The sequence below is a fragment of the Empidonax traillii genome, unplaced genomic scaffold (assembly GCF_003031625.1).
Source record: "Empidonax traillii isolate 1590-97213 ecotype Southwest subspecies unplaced genomic scaffold, ASM303162v1 scaffold1085:size188410, whole genome shotgun sequence".
Taxonomy (NCBI): Eukaryota; Metazoa; Chordata; class Aves; order Passeriformes; family Tyrannidae; genus Empidonax; species Empidonax traillii.
This window is the reverse complement of record NW_020956278.1, coordinates 108,461-127,587: the sequence shown is the minus strand read 5'-3', so window position 1 is coordinate 127,587 and position 19,127 is coordinate 108,461. Positions and strand designations below refer to the sequence as shown.

Sequence of the window (19,127 nt, the reverse complement as noted above, 5' to 3'; positions counted from 1 at the left end):
GCACAGGCCCATCCCCAAGAGTCACCCCCTGTGCCCCAGAGCATCATCCAAACCCTCCTGCAGCTCTGGCAGCCTTGGGGCTGTGCCCACTGCCCTGGGGAGCCTGTTCAGTGCCAACCACCCTCTGGGGGAAGAACCTTTCCCTGAGATCCACCCTGAGCCTGCCCTGACACAGCTCCAGCCATTCCCTGGGGGCTGTCCCTGCTCCCCCCAGAGCAGAGCTCAGTCCTGCCCCTCCTCTGTCTCTCAGTCCATTGCAGATTTTTCCTCCCCATTTCTCTCTCCATGCCACAAGTCTTTCCGGAATATTTGATCTTTACCTGCAGAATGAATTCATTTGTAGCACTATTGAAGGACATTTCGTATTTGGCAGGATCGTCCATCCCTTTTCGTGCCCGTGACCATTTCACCTCTGGGGTTGGGACACCTTTGACCACAGCTCTGAAAATGGCATTTTTACCTTTGAAAAGAGGCAAGAAATGAGCTAAGATGGTCTTGAACATGAACAATCTTGAACTCTTATACCAGGCCCCTTATGTTATCAATAGATTGATCTCCAGAGTGAGCCATCAGCTGTTGTTTTGGGGCAGAAACATTCTTCAAAAATAATGATGGCTTTTATTTTGCAATCAGTAATTCAGGGTTTGCCTGTATTGAATCATAAAAGGCCTTTAAAATGTGGTGCTACCCTGCCAGATGTGGTTGCTGACATCTCTGATCATCTCTGCAGCCCTACAGCAAGTTCAGCCTTGACCTGCCTTTGGCAGCTTGTACCACTGTCTGACAACCTAAATCTATTCTCATCAAACATATAATCCCTATAAAATCCCATTGCTTCTCCGTTCTTTCAGACTACAGTGCTTTGTCTGCTGACCTGACACCACCTTGCACCCTGAACACACCAGGCTCTGCCATTTGAAGAGGCAAGGAAAGGAGGAGAGGATGGGCTTCAGCTCCTTCCTCCCTGCTCCCCTAAAACCTGGGGTTTCTGAGCACACAGAAATCTCCAACAGCTTCCCCACTGCCTACTACAAACCTCTGCTTCCAAAAGGCTTCAAAAACATAGGAAACACTGGGGAACAACAAGTCAGAGAAGTGACTCGTCATTAAGTGGAATAGAAATGGAGGTGAGTTATCCATGGATAAAGCTCAGGATGGAAATGATTATTGTCTTCCTTTTGCAATAGTTTTGGTCTCCAGGTGTCCAACACTGTTAAAAATTGTCCCCAGAAAGCCTTGCAGTATTTCCCATACCCTTCTTCAGTCACCACCAACAACTTCTTCTGTGGACTGAGGGATTCTTATCAAAAAGCATTTTCCAGCCTTTGAGATCAGAGTACTATTGTTAAAGTTTATTGTAAATTTATTGTCCCTATGTCATATTTTAGCCATTTTGGCTGCACTTTTGCTTGTCATCTGTCACAGGTCACAGCTCCACAGCTGAGGGAGTCAGCTCCCCCATGCACTGAACACAATGAGGTGGTGATGATGTAAATGAAGATACTCATGGTGACTCTGCAAAGAATTCAGTTTACAGTGACCAGTTTGAATGCCCAAACATTTTGTACAGGAACTATGAGACACCTGCTGCAAATGAAATAACTTGGAAAATTCAGACAGGTGAAAATTCAGGCAGGTAAAAATTTAAGACAGGTGAAAATTTAGTCAGGGGCCTTGGTTCATTCCTGAAACTCCAAGGTGGAGGAGGAGGAGAGGAGAGGTTCCACTAGAGGCCACTGTGCTCCTTCATTAAATCTCAATGGCTTGTGAAAATTAACAGATGAGTGAGAAACACTGAATCCACAGTTCAGTATTGGGAGGGAAGAGGAGCTACATGATCTCCTCAGGTCGTTCCACTCCAAATATATATATAGATAGTGAGAGAGAGAGAGAGATCAGTCTCTGCAAGTGCAGAGAGACCACTGGGAGGCTTTTCATTGATGTTCAGTCTTGACTCATCAGCTGCTTTCCCTGTGCAAAGATCCCTGTTGCTCCTTAAACAACACATGGAATTATCATAGAACCACAGAATGGTTGGGGATCTCAAAGCTCATCCCATTCACCCCTGCCATGGGCAGGGACACCTTCCACCAGCCCAGGTTGCTCCAAGCCCCCTCCAACCTGGCCTTGGACACTTCCAGGGATGGGGCAGCCACAGCTTCTCTGGGCAACCTGTGCCAGGGCCTGCCCACCCTCCCAGGGAAGAATTCCTTCCCAATATCCCATCTAACCCTGCCCTCTGGCAGTGGGAAGCCATTCCCTTGTCCTGTCACTCCAAACCTTATCCAGCCCTCCTGGAGCCCCATTAGGCATGGGAAAGCTGCTGTAGCCTAAATAGCACCTGCAGTCAGAATATCTTACTTTAAAAAGCACTTAATTTTAGTGCTGAACACTCATAATACAAGTTAGTTCAACAGGAAAAAAACAAACAAACAAACAAACAAACAAAACCCCCAAATTTTTCAATGGGCTTCATCTTTTGCTGCAAAATACTTACTTTGAGAGCTTCGTGCAGAATTCACAGGATTTGTTGCCCACTTTAGGGGCCAGATTTTGGTCTTGCATATGCAAGGAGTCCTCTGTTAGTACTGATGGAATTTTCACCAGTGTAACAAAGACTTTGGCCACATAACACTTTTTTTCTGGTCATGTCAAATCACTTTAGAAACTAGTTTGATTTAATTATGTTCATTGTTCCATGTAGGTGAGAGGTGGAGTCAAGCCTCCAGGTCTGTGGCTTTGCCTGTCTTTCAAGAATCTCACCTTCCTGCAGTGTCAGAGTGAGAGGTTTCCTCTCAAAGTCAGGTGTACTGCATCCTTTTGGAACATCATTCACAAACTGGGTGATAAGAACCCCTGGGATGGCAGATTTCTTGAAAGTTTTTGCTAGAAAGGCAAGAAAAAATACGTTTAATTAATATTTGTTCTTCAGAAACAATTTCTCAGCCTGCAGAGAAGCAACTGCTCCTGCTCAGCCCCTCTTGGACTACAAAGGTCCCATCCATTCCAGTACAACAAGCTGGAAGGTGTGTCCCAAGGCTGGTGCATTAAGGGCTTGGCTTTGGAAAACTAGTGTCCAAGTGGGAAAATCTGCATCGAGGATCCTAATCCAGAGTCACCTCTGCTCACAGCTCTGGGGATGGTTTGGACAGGGGAAAGCTTTGCATCAGTCATTGTTCCAGATAACACTCCAAATCTGGCAGGACAAAGACCCTCTTGCCAAGGTCAGCAGCACCTGCTGGGTCATTTCCTGGTGTCCCTCCTTGAGGGGGTGGGACAGACACTCCCAAACCAGACAAGCAAGCTGGGGTTATTCCCAGGGGAACCGCAGGGAGTTGCCAGAGCTGTGTCTGTTCTCTCACCTGTCTGGTGGCTGGTCATGATGCCCTGCTCAGCTTTCTGTGATCACCACAAACAGATTGGGGGTTCTCCTGGGAAAAGGACAAATCATTTCATTATTTACAGTTCACAAGGGAAGTGACAGACCTTAACACTGCTCACTTTAGTGGCACAATTTGCCCTTCCTCACTCGCAGCCAAGTTGAGACAGACCCGCCAATCAACGTGTCTTCTCAGAACACATCACAGCACGGTTCTGAACCGACACAAACTGGGTAGGAGAACGACTAGAAGGGCTGAATGGGAAATGTACACATCCAACAGCATCCCTCTGTCACCCCTTCCCTGTCCATGACACCTGGCTTTCCTCCAAACACCTCCTCTCGTGTTTCAGGCAAATATTACATCACATGGCACTCACATGGTGAGTTCTGATGGATGGCAAGAGCAGTTGCTGAGAAGAAAGCCACAGAAATGGATGCCTAAACTGGGACATGAAGCAGAAGCACATCCTGATCTAAATTAGCTTGTTTAAATTAGCAACAGACCTGAGAGCAGACGAGAAGACTTTAGAAGGAAATGGTGAAGTGTGAGCTGGGCATTCAGTAGTTATTGTTATGGATCACTTGTGTGACCTTCAGCAAAAGGTGTCTCTTTCCTTGTATTTTAAACTGGACAATGTGTAATGTAACACATCCGTGTCCTGAAGGCAAACTGGGAAGGCAGATTCCTTGTCACATGAGAGATGCTCAGAAACTATAGAGTTACTGCAGCTCTGCAGACCAGTCAGATTAGATTCCCCTGTGGGATTGATGCTGCTCTTTGTTTACCCTCCGCACTCCCTCAGTCAAGAGAGGCACACAAGAACATGCAACTTCCATCAGTTTTAAAAGGCATGGGAACTTTGGGAGTACACCTACATCAGACATTCAGCCAGCTGAGAAGTGTCACAGGCACATGGCGAAAACACAGGGTATGACCCCAACACCTCCCTGTTATACACTCAGCTCCGAGCTGCATTACCTGTGTGAAACTTTCTCTCAGCTAAAGGTAAAATCAACTAAACTCCTAAAAATAATGTGTGCTGTGTGCCTCATAGACAGGCCAAAGAAAGTGTCACTCACAGTATCACTCTGGGTCAAATTCTGAACCAAAATTTGATTTTCCATTACTCAGCAGTTGCAAAGAGCCATAGGCACCTTCCCACAACAACTCACTGGCTCCACTGTTGCCTTAAAATAAAGTCTTATTTTGGGGCTCTGCGCACTATACAGATCTCATCAGTAATTAATATTACTCTTGAGACTCACTGACCTCAGTGGAAATGCACTGAGACAACAGACATGGGAGATGATCACGGGGCTGCGTGAGCACCAGCCAGACCCTGTCCCCCCTTCTCCCTCCCCTCCCTGGCCTGCTGTGGGTGACTCCTGCTCTCCCCACCACAACAAGAGCTCCACATCTCACTTGTGTGCTGCTGTTTTGGCAGTTCCTTCTGCAGACCCTTGTAAACAGGGTTTTACAGTTGCTTCTGTAAATCTTTGGGAGATGTTTTAGAACTCGCAAATGAAGGGAATGAACAGCTTGTGTCAGGGAAAAACACAAAACTCAGATGAAAAGAAACTGATTCCAGGGCACCCTGCCCTGCCCCGGGCAGAGCTTTGCACAGTGAATGGCTGAGATTTTGAGAGGCTCTTGGTCACCCTCTTCTGATGGATTTAATTCGTCCTCCCAGCAAACATTATAATCCCCTATTGCCTCTTGTATCTCCCTTGTCACCTAAACATGTCACCACTCCTGGAGCTGGAATGCCTGATGCTTCCAACGTTCACCAAACAGGATTACCTGACACCAGCCCGCAGCAGCTTTCTCTAAGCTCTAGTTATGTTGCACTTACATTTATTCTTCGCTACTCCCAACTTCTTCCCCTCCCCACTAGGCAATGGTGACAAGCATCTACAATGAAACATGAACGTGGTCCAAATTCTCAGGTCCAAAGCCATCAAGAAACTTATTGTTATCTTAAATTACCAAATGTTTCAAACCAGACTGTTGTTCTCAGCCCTGTGGGACTGTGGATATATGTTAACATAGTTCAAACCAATTGACAAATGGCTACATTCAAATCTGGTTTTGTAAAAAGCCCAAATATTAACAATATTTGGCACATGTCTGCATCTATCAGTGCACAACATGCACTATGTGCACTATGTATAAACGGCTGAGTTTATAGGGTCTTAAATATTTCAGAAATTCACTTGGATTAAAGATAAGCTGCTGTGAGTCCTTAAACTGCTGTGAATTCCTGACTTCTGGAGAATGAGAATGAAGCATGTTAATGCCACACATTGATTGCACAGTTAAAATAACAGTGCCAGGGCATGCAAGGGAACATTCCTTCAGTGTAATTAATCCAACCACATCACATTTTCTGGTGTCTTGTGTGTGAAATAAGGACCAGAAAATAACACATAGGTTGGCACAGACTCATCAAACCCTGCCCTTCTTACTTTTAAAATTTCTACTCCCTTGTTACATGAATACCCATGTTTGTGCTTTGACTTCAGTTCAATCTAGAAAAAGAAATCACAGGATTTTTAGAATGAGACAGCAAAAATGGTCATAGTGTAATTCATGTCTTCACTCAGAGATGCTTGAAACTTTGGTGTCCACATTAGGATGATTTATTCAATGGAGACAGGTAAATGCTTCCCAGGGGGAATCACCCCTTCCCAGGTGAGTGCTGTTGACCAACACATCAGCACAACAGGGAGACACTGGAAGTAGCTCAACACTCTCACTCCTCTGGAAAACACATCACTGTTGTGCATTAGCCATGTTCAGGTACCCAAGACTTGGCCATTCCTCATCCCAGGCAGAATGTCTGCTCTGCAGCTGCACAGAGTCCCCCACCCGAGATGTGGCAAAGCTTCCACGGCTTTGGATGCAAAGCCAGAGCAAGCCCTTGGCTACTGACAATATTTATGTACCAGAATAACCCAGCTTGCCTGGATTATAACAACTCCTCCTTGGGTGGGAGGGCTACCCTTCATCCTATCTGTCCATCAGTCTGTCTGGATGAGCCAGAGCAAGAGCCCTTTCCCTGTGAGCCTGACCGGACACCAGTGCTGGGGCCATAAATCAGCTGAGTGAATAAGCAAAACGTTTGGGAGTCACAAGATTTGTAGGTACTAGTGGTGTCACAAGGAGTTATTTATGGGGTTCAGACAGTGGAATACACAGACAAGATGTGACATAATTGCTGGCAGGGACTGGTGAGCAAAATTAGACAAACCTGCAGGGAAATGCTGGGCAATGAGAGGTTTACAGGGATGTGGTGGGTCCAGAGGCACAGGATATGCCACAGGCACTGCACAAACACAGCACGTGTGGGGGACAAAGCCACTAACACAGGCCTAAACCAGCATTAATAATGAAGGAATCAGCAACACATGCAGCATTCTATTGCATAGGATCATAGAATCATAAAATCAGAGAATCTCCTGAGCTGGAAGAGACCCTGAGGATCATCCAGTCCAACCCCTGGCCCTGCACAGGACAGCCCAACAATCCCACCCTGTCCATACACTCCTTGAGCTCTGGCTGCGTTGGTGCTGTGCCCACTACCCTGGGGAGCCTGCTCAGTGCCAACCACCCTCGAGGGATCAACCTTTTCCTGAGATCCAACCCAAACCTCCTCTGACCTCCTTTTCTCTTTGTATCTCTCTTTGAGTTTCTTTTTGAAATTCATAAAAACCAAGGCAGTCCTGACACAGCAAATGTTCTAAACAAAACACCAACCTGTTGTGTGCTCAGTCCCAAATTCCAGCTGTGCTTTATCCCAGAGACCCAGATACTCACTGAGAAGAAGGATCTCTCACCTACAATTTCTCTTTTAGCTTTGGGTGGGCTTTCTGTGTTTATTTGTTAACTTGAAGCAATTTTTTGAGCTTGAGTCTTCCCATTGCACATTTCTAAAGGACAATCCCCAAGCCCCTGGTTAGAACTACAGAACTGAAGAGCAGCAACAGCAGAAGTGAAAATTCATGAAAAGTTCTGAGGAGGTCACAGAGGGGGAACGTCACAAACTCTCCAGTGATGAATGGAGGTGTTGTGCAGAGTGAGGAGGAATGCCCAGGGATCAGATTTTGTGTGACTTATCCCTTCAGTAAATCTATACTCACCCTGATCTTCTCTTCTGCCTCGGGGATTACAAATACAACATAAGTGATTGCTCCTTCTGCCCATGATCCGTGTACACAAACACCAGATACTCTGCCCCCATTTATTTAGCAAAGTGGCAATGATACCAAAGGCCAAAAGGCAACACACACCATGTGTATTTTCTAAGGGGGTGAAAGCCAGCGGTGAGCAGGACGATGAATTCGTGCCCATCTGGTGAAGCAGGTCAGTCTGTTCCTTCCCGTGTCCACAACACACTCAGGAATCCTTTTGTAACACAGACATGCACTTTCACACACTCAGTAGATGAAAAGTGAGTATCACAGAGCTTATACAACAGAGTTTTACTGTCAGGAAGGAAAAATAACACCTCCCTACTTACTGTCCAAAGAAATGATGAATCCAAGATAAAAACCTTTAGGAACCTCAGTGTACCTGCGCCACGAGTTCAGTGTCAGCTCCATGGGACAGGTACAGGAGATCTTCAACAGCCTGCCATCTTCCTTGGGAAATCAGTGGATGCTACAGGAGCCCAGTGATACAGGAGCCCAACCCTAGAGGAGCCCAACACTACAGGAACCCCCTCCTGCCACAACATTCACAACCATTTTCAGACCTCCTGCAACGCAAAGCAATGTCCACTGTGATAGTGAAGGTGGCACTTTGTGCTCCCAGCTCTGCATCAGCCCTACACGAATCTCAGTGGTGACACGACCATCTTGTTACCTTACAGGTTCTGAGATGATCCTGCTCAAAGTCGCTGCTGTGTCTCCTAGGACCGTGGTGGCTTTGTCTGGTGGCTCAGAGTGCAGAGCTCTTCATAGCTGCCCCACAGGTCCCTTGGTCACAGATATTTAGTGATCTGTAGGAAAGAAGACACGTTCCTTATCAGCCTGTTGCAAATGTCACTAAATGGTAACAGACACAAATTCTTGTCCCTCTCCACTGTCCCAGAAGCTCAGACTGCACTCAGTAGCTGCTGATATCTCCTGGATGTCTCCACACTGTGCTGTGAGTGCTCATAGGGGGCTCGTTATAGCCCCACAGTCCCCCAGCCCCAGGGGTGGTGCCGTGGAGCCTCTGGCACGGCAAGGAGGCGGCACTGGGCCAACCTGGCCAGATGCGACCATCAGTCAAGGCAACACTGCAGCTCCAAATGCAAGACCTTGTGCCTCAAAAAAGGACAAACATTTGTGCAGATCCAAGGGAAGGACAAACTGTACACGCAGTTCTGTTGGACACACCACCAGAGGGGTTCTCAGAGGCCATGAGTTCTTAGGAGATCTCATAATCCCTTGGCAGAGATTATATAAACCAGTGGATTATTGCATTTGCGTTTGGTCCAGCCATGCCTGGGTTTGACCTTCATCACTAGAGTCTCTCAGTTTGTGCTGTTCCAAGAGGTCTGAAAGAAATCCAGTTCCTCCTGAAGGATCTTCACTGCTGCAGCCCAAAGACACCTCAATATTGGCTCATTTTGGCTTCCAACACAGCCACAGCCTGATCCCTTTCCTGAGAGCAGCCACTTATTCCACTAGTGGAAGGCTCCCTGCCCAGGGCAGGGGGGCTGGAGCTAGATGATCTTTAAGATGCCTTCCAACCCAAACCATCCTGTGATTTCCATGGACAGGTTTACCCTAGAAGTGCAAGTGCAGCACATTGTGCCCCCAAATCTTTTGCTACCAGTTTGCCTTTGCAACTTGTAAACCTTCCTTCTTCTTCCCAGGAAGCTCCCCTAGAAGCAAAGGGAACTCTGTTTAGTTCCTGATGATCAAGTGATGGCCAGTCTGGGACTGAAGGCTCTCTTCTCCCAGCAGCACCACATGCTGGAAGCAAAACCTCCTCAGTCTGAAGTCCACTTTTGTTCACTTCTGGCTGAGAGCATACAACCATTGTTTTTAATTTGGATTGTGTGAATATACTCACATTAAATCCTCATGTTCAACTCAGGGAGGAAGGTCTGGTTTCAGAGTAGTATTTTTACCATGATGGCCATGGTTCACATAATGTGTGGGCTGGCAGAACCAGAACAAGGGTTTCCTTTGGTTTTCTACTAGGAGATGATAATTTTAAAATCTCAGGTTAGTGAGGAAAGGAACATGGAGAAAAACCTCAAAGAATAACCTCAAAGAGCACCATTTCCACTGGTCTTAGAAAAAGTATTCTCAACCAGGTATCAAAAACTTCTTCCTTGCAGGGCTGGGAATTATAATTTCAATCAACAATTTAAAAGATAAATGTTAAAATTAAATTCTGGGGACGTTTTATTCATTTCTTTTTGACTGTTATTGCTGGTGACAGTGTTTCTACCTTCCCAGTTCATAAGAAAACCATGTCAATCTTAGCCTGGGCTAAGATCCTTCAGTCCTACATCCCCTGGGACATTTGCAGTGATATAAAAGTAAAATCAATTCCAAACAATTTGAAAGTTGATGAGCCAAGAAAATCAGACAACAAGGATTTGGAAAATCTGGACTGCTGCTGGAAAATCCTCTCAGTAGCAGACACTGTTTTCCAGCAGTGTCCTAGTGGAATTCCCACAACACCCTCCCCCACCTGCTTTGGCCAATGACCATTCCAAAGGGGCCTCCTCAGACTTTGGTCTTACTGGTCTAGGACAGCAGTTTGTTAGTTTATTGACTGTTTGCTGTAGCCTTAAAATTAATAAAACCAGTTGCTCGACAAGTCCCTAAAGACAAGTGACACTTCGTGAAGGCCATGGGAATGTTCCAAGAGGAAGCATTTCTTGGCTTCCACTGCAACCTGAATTCAGCTCTCATCAACTGCAGCAAGAGCAGAGTTATCCCAAAGGGCCTGAGCCATCCAGAGCCACAGGCATTCCTGCTGTTCCTCTTCTCCCTTTCCAGTCATTTGTTCCCCACAGAAAAGTGCCTATGGTTTTCAGTCTCCAATGGCATTTAGGTGCTGGGTTCTGAATAACTGAGGAATTCCTAATTAGACAGACAGTTGGGTCTAGCAAGTACCAGGAGAGCCACCACTCTGCCTGTTCCACTGAAGCCACAAACCTGATCAGGCTTTGCCTTATTTCCAGCCCTGGTTTTACAGTTTTCTTGGAGGGGAGGAATGGAGACCTCTCCACAGACGGGCGGATAACTTAAAACCATCTGCGACACAGCAAACTCCTCCAGGAGCCTGACCTTCTTCCATTTCACAGCTTGCTTTCCACCCGCCCACCCAAAGCACTGTTAACCCCTGTGTTCCAGTGGATGAGCCACTGGGAACAATCCCTGTGTGCCAGTGAAGAAGCCACTGGGAACCTGCAGAACACCACAGCAAGGCCTGGCACGTTCAGTGGCGGTCGCTGCTTTCACTGCAGAGGGGACACATTTTTCCCTGGAAGAAAGTCTGTTTCCCTAAGGGAAGGCAGTGAGGAAGTGGCAAGAGGCATCATCTGCAGGACAGTTATTTCAGGACTGAATATAGGAGTCTGATTTAACTGGAAACAAGAGTTTTCTAATCTTCTGGTTTCCCTTCCTTGGTATAGCAGTATGAAGTCCTCCCACTCCGACTGGCACAGACTGTTGGCACCCACCACGTGGCTCAGACAGAGCAAGAACTGAAGAAACCAAGATCTGGTAGGTTCAAAAAACTGGCTGGATTTCCCAGTTCATAAACCAATGACCAAGTTCAAAACCCAGTCTTCTATGTGAGTCACTTGGCCAAGCCACACCACTTCCCTGCAGCGTGGTTGTTCAGGCAGACACTGCACTGAGGGCCATGGTGATGGCAGGGAGGTTTTGGAGCAGAAATATTCAGGGATGTAATAGCTGAAGATGTGCAAAGCTCGGTGTTCACATTTCAAGTCTGCCTTGACATAACAGCAATGAGCATCCCATAAACATCAGGCAAGAAAGCCCAAACATTTTTAATCATTTAAGGGCATGGAAAATGGAATAAAGATCTGAATTCAGTAAAGATTACCAAGTGTCTGCAGCTCTACAAGCACTCAACATCCTACATCGAGTCAGGTGAGTCTGGCAGTGCTGATCACACCAGTCTTGTGCAAGTAAAGGGACATGGTTTGTCCAGGTCAGGCCATGGACCAGGTGGGTGACACAACAGTGTTTTGGTTTTACCAGGAGGATGCCTTGCATCAGGAATAGTCCCACAATGCATGTGGGTGCCACAGTGAGTCTTCTGGACTCACAATATTTGAATTTTAATGAATGTGAGGTACCAAGTCTTGAGAAGACGCTGCTCCCTCCAGAAGGAGATATCCAAGCTGAGGCCAGTCCCTCAACAGCACATCACCCACATTGTACCCTCCAGAAGAAATGTAAGGGACCTGTGGAGTCTCCAAGCCTTGGTTATTCCCCCACACTCCCACCCAAGATGTCAGTGTGCCCTTTGTCAGCAGTGAGCTGAGGTCTGTCATCCCTGTCCACACAGAGCCAGGATTGGACCCACTGCAGTTCACGCTAAGATGCAACTCAGCAGCAGGAGATTAGAACTGGGGTAAGGAATCCAAGAGGCAGCAGTGCTCTGCTTTCACACTGTGGATCAGCTCCCTCCTTCCCAGGGTACACAGAATTCCTTCTCTTCCCTTGTGCAGGACCAGTTAAAGGTTTGCATCTGTGACTGACTGGAGGGGTTTGGCAGCATGATCCAGGATTTGGATGGAGCCTGGCTGCCTATAAACCTGACATTCCCACTTTCCCTGGGGATGGCTGCTCCCAGGACTATCCTTCTTGCCTGTTCCAACACCTGGGCTGGCCAGTGCTGGAATTTACTTCACCTTTTCCATATGGAAAAAACAAGATATCAGGCAACACGTGTTTAATATAAACTCACCAAAGATGTGAAGAAACATCAACCTATGACCAGATATATCCCCACCTCAGGACTTTCCACCTTGAGACACTGAAGAAAACAACACTTAAACCCACTCAGAGAGCAAGACATGCCTGTGCCACTGGACTTTGCCAAATTCCCTTCGCCAGCTAAAATTAAATGTGCATGTTGGAACCGCTTCGCCTGTGCCACCCCTTGGGCAGGCAGAGGGTTAATAAAGCTCAGTGCCTGTAGTAAATAAAAAAATAATAGAACCTGTGCTATTCAGATTCCAGCAGGGATTGAAGTTATGAGGCTTTTTCTCAGTTCCCCTCCCCACTTCAAACTAGACACACAAACCCCTCAGTTCTGGTTTGTTTATTTATTTGCTGCCCCAACCTGCCACTGGCGACAGATGAAAAAAGCCCCATCCTCACCTGACGAGCTATTTTAACATTTCATTCCCTATGTGGGGAAGTTTGACACTGAAATAAATGGTAAGAAATTCTCCCTGAAGCCCCGAGAGGCCCCAGCATGTGTCACCTTCCCACTTTCCGTGTGGGACGCCGGAATTAATTCCAACACTGTTCTAGTAATGCCCTGCCTGACCTGTGCCTGCATAAGTTAATGTATCAGAGGACTCCCATTTCTGGCAATGCTGTCCCATTCCTTCTGAAGGTTGCTCTCTGTCAAACTCTCTCTTTATCCAGCACTAAAATATAAGAATTAAATAGGTGTTATCTAGAGCTAGAAAATTATGCTGGCACCCAACAGAGAAATAACCAAAATCACAGAGTCATGGAATCCTGGAATGGTTTGGGTTGGAAAGGACCTTAAAGCTCATTTCGTCCAACCTCCTACCATGGGCAGAGACATCTTCCACTGGACCAGGCTGCTCAAATCCCATCCAGAAAATGGAAATATAGAAAAAAAATTAAATATAGGAAAAAAAGGAAATGAGGAAAAAACTGAAAGAGAGGGCATCTCTCTCCTTTCACCCTCTCCCTCCACAGAGTCTATCCCCCCTCAGGGTCCGTCCCTCCACCTTTTCTGCCTTGTGAAGATGATAACAAGGAGCTCAAACCCGCCTGGGCTCCCAGCAAGCACAGCTCCTGCCTGAAGCAGGTACCAGCACTCACCTGCCGGTGCTGCCGACGGCCCCTCCTGCCCTGGGCGCTGTGGAAGCCGCAGCTCAGCCGGGTCCCTCTACGGGCAGAGCTCGTGGGGGGCAGTGCTGGGTCCTTGGAGCCTTCTCAGCTGCTCCCTCCTCTCACCTTCCCCGTGTCACTTCTCTCGCTCTCCCTTCCCTGCAAGGGGCTGTCCGGCCCTGCCCTGGCTGGTGACGCCTGTCACAGGGCTGTTAGCCCGCCAGACATCCAGAGGATCTGTTTTTTTATGGGAACCCAGTGCACCTGCCTCCTATTCGTTATTATTTTAGTCCATACCAGTAATGGTGCTGGACAAATTTGAGATGAACAAAATTCTTCAGCATTTCACAAGTCAGTCAGAGTGGAGCTTTTTCTGCGGATTGTATTTCCTCTTCACAGCAACTCATTACAAACTTTGATACAGCTGAAGGGCTCTGGATGGTTTAAAGGAAGCTTGAGTTCAACTGGTTTAAAACCAACCTCTAGAATAAGTAGGGTCCCCGATGGATAAGATAAATTAAACTTCAGATAAAAGTGAATGACCAAGTACATTTAAAGACGAGGCTTCTCCACATACTTTCCTTTTTCATAATAACTCTTTGAAAAATCAGTATTAAAAGGGATGGACAGAGCACTTCACAGCACCAGCTCACAGTGTTAATATGGATTTATTAGCACTGAGAGGCACGAGCCTGCACTCCTGCTACACAGCTGAGAGCAGCCTCTGTTACCTACAGCCCTTTGGAATAAAAGGTGTGCAAGGTTTTAACAGGGGATTAGGAACCACTGGGTCAGGCTGGAAATGCAGATCAGACACCTCTGCAGACTTGACTGGCTTATCAGCAAAGCCTCCCTCTGCTGGAAGACATTTTTTCAGAGTGACCTGGAGCTGATGGAGATAAATCTTAAGGGAAAAAAGACAAAATCCCAAAATAAAAGACCCAGGGCAGGGAATGAAAAGGTTGCAGACACAGTGACCTCAGCTTGCAGAGAACAGTTGGCACACATGGAGCACCCAAAGCTCTCCTTGCTCCCAGACCCCTGCCCAGGTCTGCAGGTTGCAGACATTGCTGGTGTTTCCTGGCCCATGTAGCTCCCTTCAGGGATAGTCACACCCTGGGGATGATGGCAGTCATGCTCTGTCATTTCAAAGGCAAGCCCAGGCAATGCTGTGAGATACCTGTCAGCACATCAGGGGTTCTAACAAGCAGATTAGGATAAAGCTCATCTTCATCCATCCAGGAAGCAAAAGTGCCTGTGGGAGAGGCTGGACATGAAGCTCTCCAAGCACGGAAAGGTGGGCAAACCCTGCAGCTCTAAGGATGTGACCTGGTCTGGAATCATACCACCCGGTCCAGCCTCATCCAACAGGACAGGCAAGAACCTAAAGCAAACATCGTTTCCAAAGGTTTGGTTTCTAACCAGTTGAAAATAAATCCCCACACACCAGGCAATGGGCCTGTTGCCCCCTGCATAAAACTACCTCTGGTGCACCACGCCTTGGAAAAGCACAACAAAGGCAGGAAGATGAACCAGCAGGAGGAGAGCAGGTTTGCCTGTACTTTTACTGTACTTTCCAAATGGGAATATCATTCCCTAGCTCTCACTTTAGATAAACCAGATTCTGAGTTTGGATTCTCAGTCCCTTGACATCACAGAGGCCAACTGAGATTTGCTGAGGATTTCCTACCTTGCCCCTCAATAGCTAAACATCCTTCCTGTCAAGGAGAGAGCTTGAGCTGTCACACAACCTGCTGAGCTTGTGCTGTGACAGATTTCAGCTAAAAAGTGCAGGTGACACATCCAAAGAATTACATTTACACACCTTTAAGCACATTTACAGTCAGCAAGCCACAGAAGGTCTGCAGAAGAGAAAACCTATCTTTTGCCTTAAAAAGCAGAGAGGTACTGACAGTTCAGGAGATGCTAAAGTCAGTCTGATAGACTTGAAAATATGTGCCAGTTACTAGACCTCAGCAACCCAAAGGGCAGCCTTATGTAATGTGCTTTACTTAGCAATCCTCTCACATAGGCTTTCCCAATAAACCAGTTCAAGGATTTGTAAGGCTGGGTATTCCCTTCCCTTTAACAGCCTCATAAAGATTATTTCCTATCAGCCATGTGAGAGACTCTACTGGAAACCCACCAAATACTGCATCTGAGCTGACCTGAAGATGTCAGATTCCAATTCTAATTTCATCCCAAATTAGCAGGTGGTTATTGGTTGTCTCAAAATGGCATTTGTCAGGAATGAAAATTCTTTGCCAAAATAAGCCATTCAGCATTATTTATGACACAGGCAGATTTTGTTACTCTCCCACAGAGTATTATACTAAAACACTGATAGCTCAGCCAGCCCTGGTCCTCTCCCCTTTTGTGTTTGCAACCCAGTCATTAAATTGTCAGTTAGGGGTCGTACTGAGGGCACAAAACCTTCTCACTTCTACATCAAATGAGGCTAAAACACAGAAATTACCCACTTGAAGTCTGAGAGCCCTGAACCTTTGCTGTGACAGACAAATCCCCTCTGTGCTCTCCTCAAGCTCCATGCTCAAGCAGCGTGGAGTCCCAGGAGATTGGACGTGGACACCAGAGAGTTGTCCTCATTGTCACACCTCAACCAGCCTTCAGACTGCCCAGCAAGAGTGTCCCGCAGTCAGCCCCACAGCACTGCTTCAGAGCAGGCTCAGGTCCCCCACCAAAGAGCATCTCTCTGAGGGGACAGGGGCAGCTTTTGATCACCTTTGCCATCTCTCAAGGGTCCATCCAGCGTAACACATCCTTTGCAAACCTGAGCTGTAGAGTTCATTTCCTTCAAAGGCCACAGCACTGCAGGAAGCGCTGGAAGGCTTGGCTGTGGTGAGGCTGACTGTGCAGACCCAACCCACCTGCCCTGTAGCCAGGAGCTCAGTGTTCACACCAGACATGAAGGGAAAGCTGTGACTGAAATACAGAAACTCTACCGGGAAAAGTGCTGGGGATCCCCTCCATTACCCACTTACACCAGGGATTCAGCCAAACTCCCCTCTCAGTTGTCCTGCAGCTTCTGCCGAAGGGCTGTGAGCCCCTGTGAGGTGAAGAACAGAAGTTATTGCAGCATCCAAAAGCACTCGGGGCCTTCCAGGGCATTCAGCTACACAACAAACTGAGGGTCGTTGTCACCAGAGCTTCTTTCTCAACTGCTGCACGTCCCTTCCACCCCCCTCAGCCACCCACACCCACCAGAGCAACAATTACACCCTCAGCACAGCAGGGGCACATGGGAATGCTCCAAGAATTCAATCCCATAAAAAACTGGATGGGCCAATACCTAAGCAGTAGGAATAATCACAATGGAAAAAATCAAACTGGGAAACCCAAACTAGGAAAACCAAAGTGGGATAACCAAACTGGGATAACCAAAGTGAGAGAACCAAACTGGGATAATCAAACTGGGATAACCAAACTGGGAGAAAGACCAGGAAAACCAAACTGGGAAAACCAAATTGTGAGGAGCAAACTGGGAAACTCAAACTGGGAGAATCAAACTGGGATAATCAAACTGGGAAACCCAGACTGGGATTACCAAACTGGGAGAACCAGACTGGGAAAACTAAACTGAGAAACCCAGACTGGGATTACCAAACTGGGAGAACCAGACTGGGAAAACTAAACTGAGAAATCCAGATTGGGAGACTCGAACTGGGAGAAACAAACTGGGAGAACCAAACTGGGATTACCAAACTGGGAGAACCAAACTGGAAGAACCAAAATAGGTTTCTGATTCACCTTTCCCAGCTTCCTTCCAGTGGAATTGGTACGTGCCAGAGGAGGTTGAGTGGAGTTCACCTGACGCAGTCCCAGGGAGGGAGAGGAGCCTGCCCTTGTGAGCTCCCCGGGTAATCCGACCTCCCTCCCCAGCACAGAGCAGGCCAAATGACACCCAGCCAGTGCTGCCCTGGGCCCCAGCCCAAAGCAGGTCTGATATCACCCTCTCCCTCTGGCTTGGCTGGCAGTTCCAGGATCCTTGATGGTCTTGTGAGGGCTCTTCACCACACCATGAAGGCAGCTGAGCGTTTTGCCCCCAAACATCCCGTGGCAGTCGCGTGTGACGTGTTCTCCCGTGTGACCATGGCCCAGTGTTGGTGCTCACTGCCAGTCACAAGGCCAGGCCAGGCAGCCTGGCAGGGAAAAGCCTGTAAGAACTGGATGCTGGGAAGCAGGAAGAGCTGGGCTGTTCCCTGGTGGAAGGGGCAGGGACCCTACTGACCAGGAGCACTGATGGGGGTGAGCAAAGGGCAACAGGCCCCATCAACAGTCCCGGGATCATCAAAGGCAAGGGAAATAGTCAGGTCCAAGGTGAACCTGGGAAACCCAAACAACAATTCAGGAACACCTGAACACAAGTGCAGTTGCAGCAAAGCACAGGAAGGAGGTGAAGGCCCAGCCCTGAGTTCAAGCAGAGTCCCTGTGCCGTGGGCAGAGGTGTGGGAGGGTTGCTCAGGGCAGTTAAGCCCCATTAGTGACCTCAGAGCCCTGTCCATGGACTTCAGGAGAACATTTCTGTGACACACCATCTCACCCAAGTCTTATTCCACTGAGGACTCTCAGCCCACTCTTCAAATTGAGCTCCTTCCCCTTTCACGCTGCCTGCCCTAAACCCTCCTGCTTCTGTGCTGGTTCTGCTCCCCTGCTGCTTTCCAGGTCCAGATGGTCTCTCTATCTCCTCTGGATGTCTGTGTTCTCAGGAACACTCGTCTATCCATGTACTGTCCCTGCTCATGACTGCAGGGAATGGCCAGAGCAAAGCCATGGGAAGAGTCAGGCAGCAGGAAGGGAGAGCTCTGAGCAAGGGATGGGCAGACAGCCAAGTACAGAGGGATTTACCTCCCCCTCCTCTCACTCACCAGCATGGGACAGGAAAAATTGTACCGTTTCATGAATGTACCATTTGAAACTAAAGAGGAAAGTCCATTTTTGCTGGGAATTTCTGAGATGTCTTGAGATGTTCTGACATGTATTGAGACATCTCTCTACCTTCTCTCAGTCTCTAGGATGAAGCTCTGTGATCCCACTGTCTTAACCTTTCAAAAACATTACAACACTTTTCACAAGGAATTTTATATGATTCCTATGCCATTTCCTTCCTTGAGCTTATGTAGTAGATCAATCAGTGCTCCCTTTCACAACAGTCTTCATCCAGGTTCATCCCTGCAGGTGCAACTGCTGCCTTGCCTTTCACACTAAGACTGAATTTCTAAAAGCATCACAGGCAGTAATTCTTTTTAGGATCAAAGCTGCAATGAGGAAGATCTCAGAAATCTTTTCCAAAGTAGTTCCTTGCTGTGCTGTGAAGCTGAACCAGCTGTGACCCCAACCATGGGGGTCTCCTTTTGCCAGTCATTTCTCTAATGAGACAAGCCCAGAACCGGAGATGCCCAGGCACTAATGGTGAGGGTCAGACTTCCATGTGGCCTGGTCCTGGCAGGGAAAGGTGATGAAATCACTGTCAGTACTTCAAGGCCCCTGAAGATGCAAAACTTAATTTTTCAAGTCATCTCAGTTCAAAGCATCCAGACCTAACAGGTACTAAGTACCCAGAGTTTTCCCTGACAACACTGGAATCACCTGGATGCACATCTCCCAGTGTCTGCATGCTGGGAAGACCACTGGGTTACATCTTGGCCCC

The 19,127-nt window shown here is 47.5% G+C and overlaps 1 protein-coding gene across 1 annotated transcript in view; it reads right to left on the bottom strand.

Moving 5' to 3' along the window:
- LOC114068547 (immunoglobulin-like and fibronectin type III domain-containing protein 1) overlaps window positions 1-8,340 on the bottom strand; it is a 34,521-nt gene extending 26,181 nt beyond the window's left edge. The window contains exons 1-4 of the mRNA XM_027904763.1: window positions 8,247-8,340; window positions 3,363-3,431; window positions 2,764-2,886; window positions 321-460 (exon numbers count right to left, since the gene is read on the bottom strand). Of these exons, the coding sequence (XP_027760564.1) occupies window positions 321-460; window positions 2,764-2,886; window positions 3,363-3,381 (282 nt within the window). The 5' untranslated portion in view covers window positions 3,382-3,431; window positions 8,247-8,340. The remainder of the gene's footprint in view (window positions 1-320; window positions 461-2,763; window positions 2,887-3,362; window positions 3,432-8,246) is intronic.
- Window positions 8,341-19,127: the final 10,787 nt, after the last annotated feature.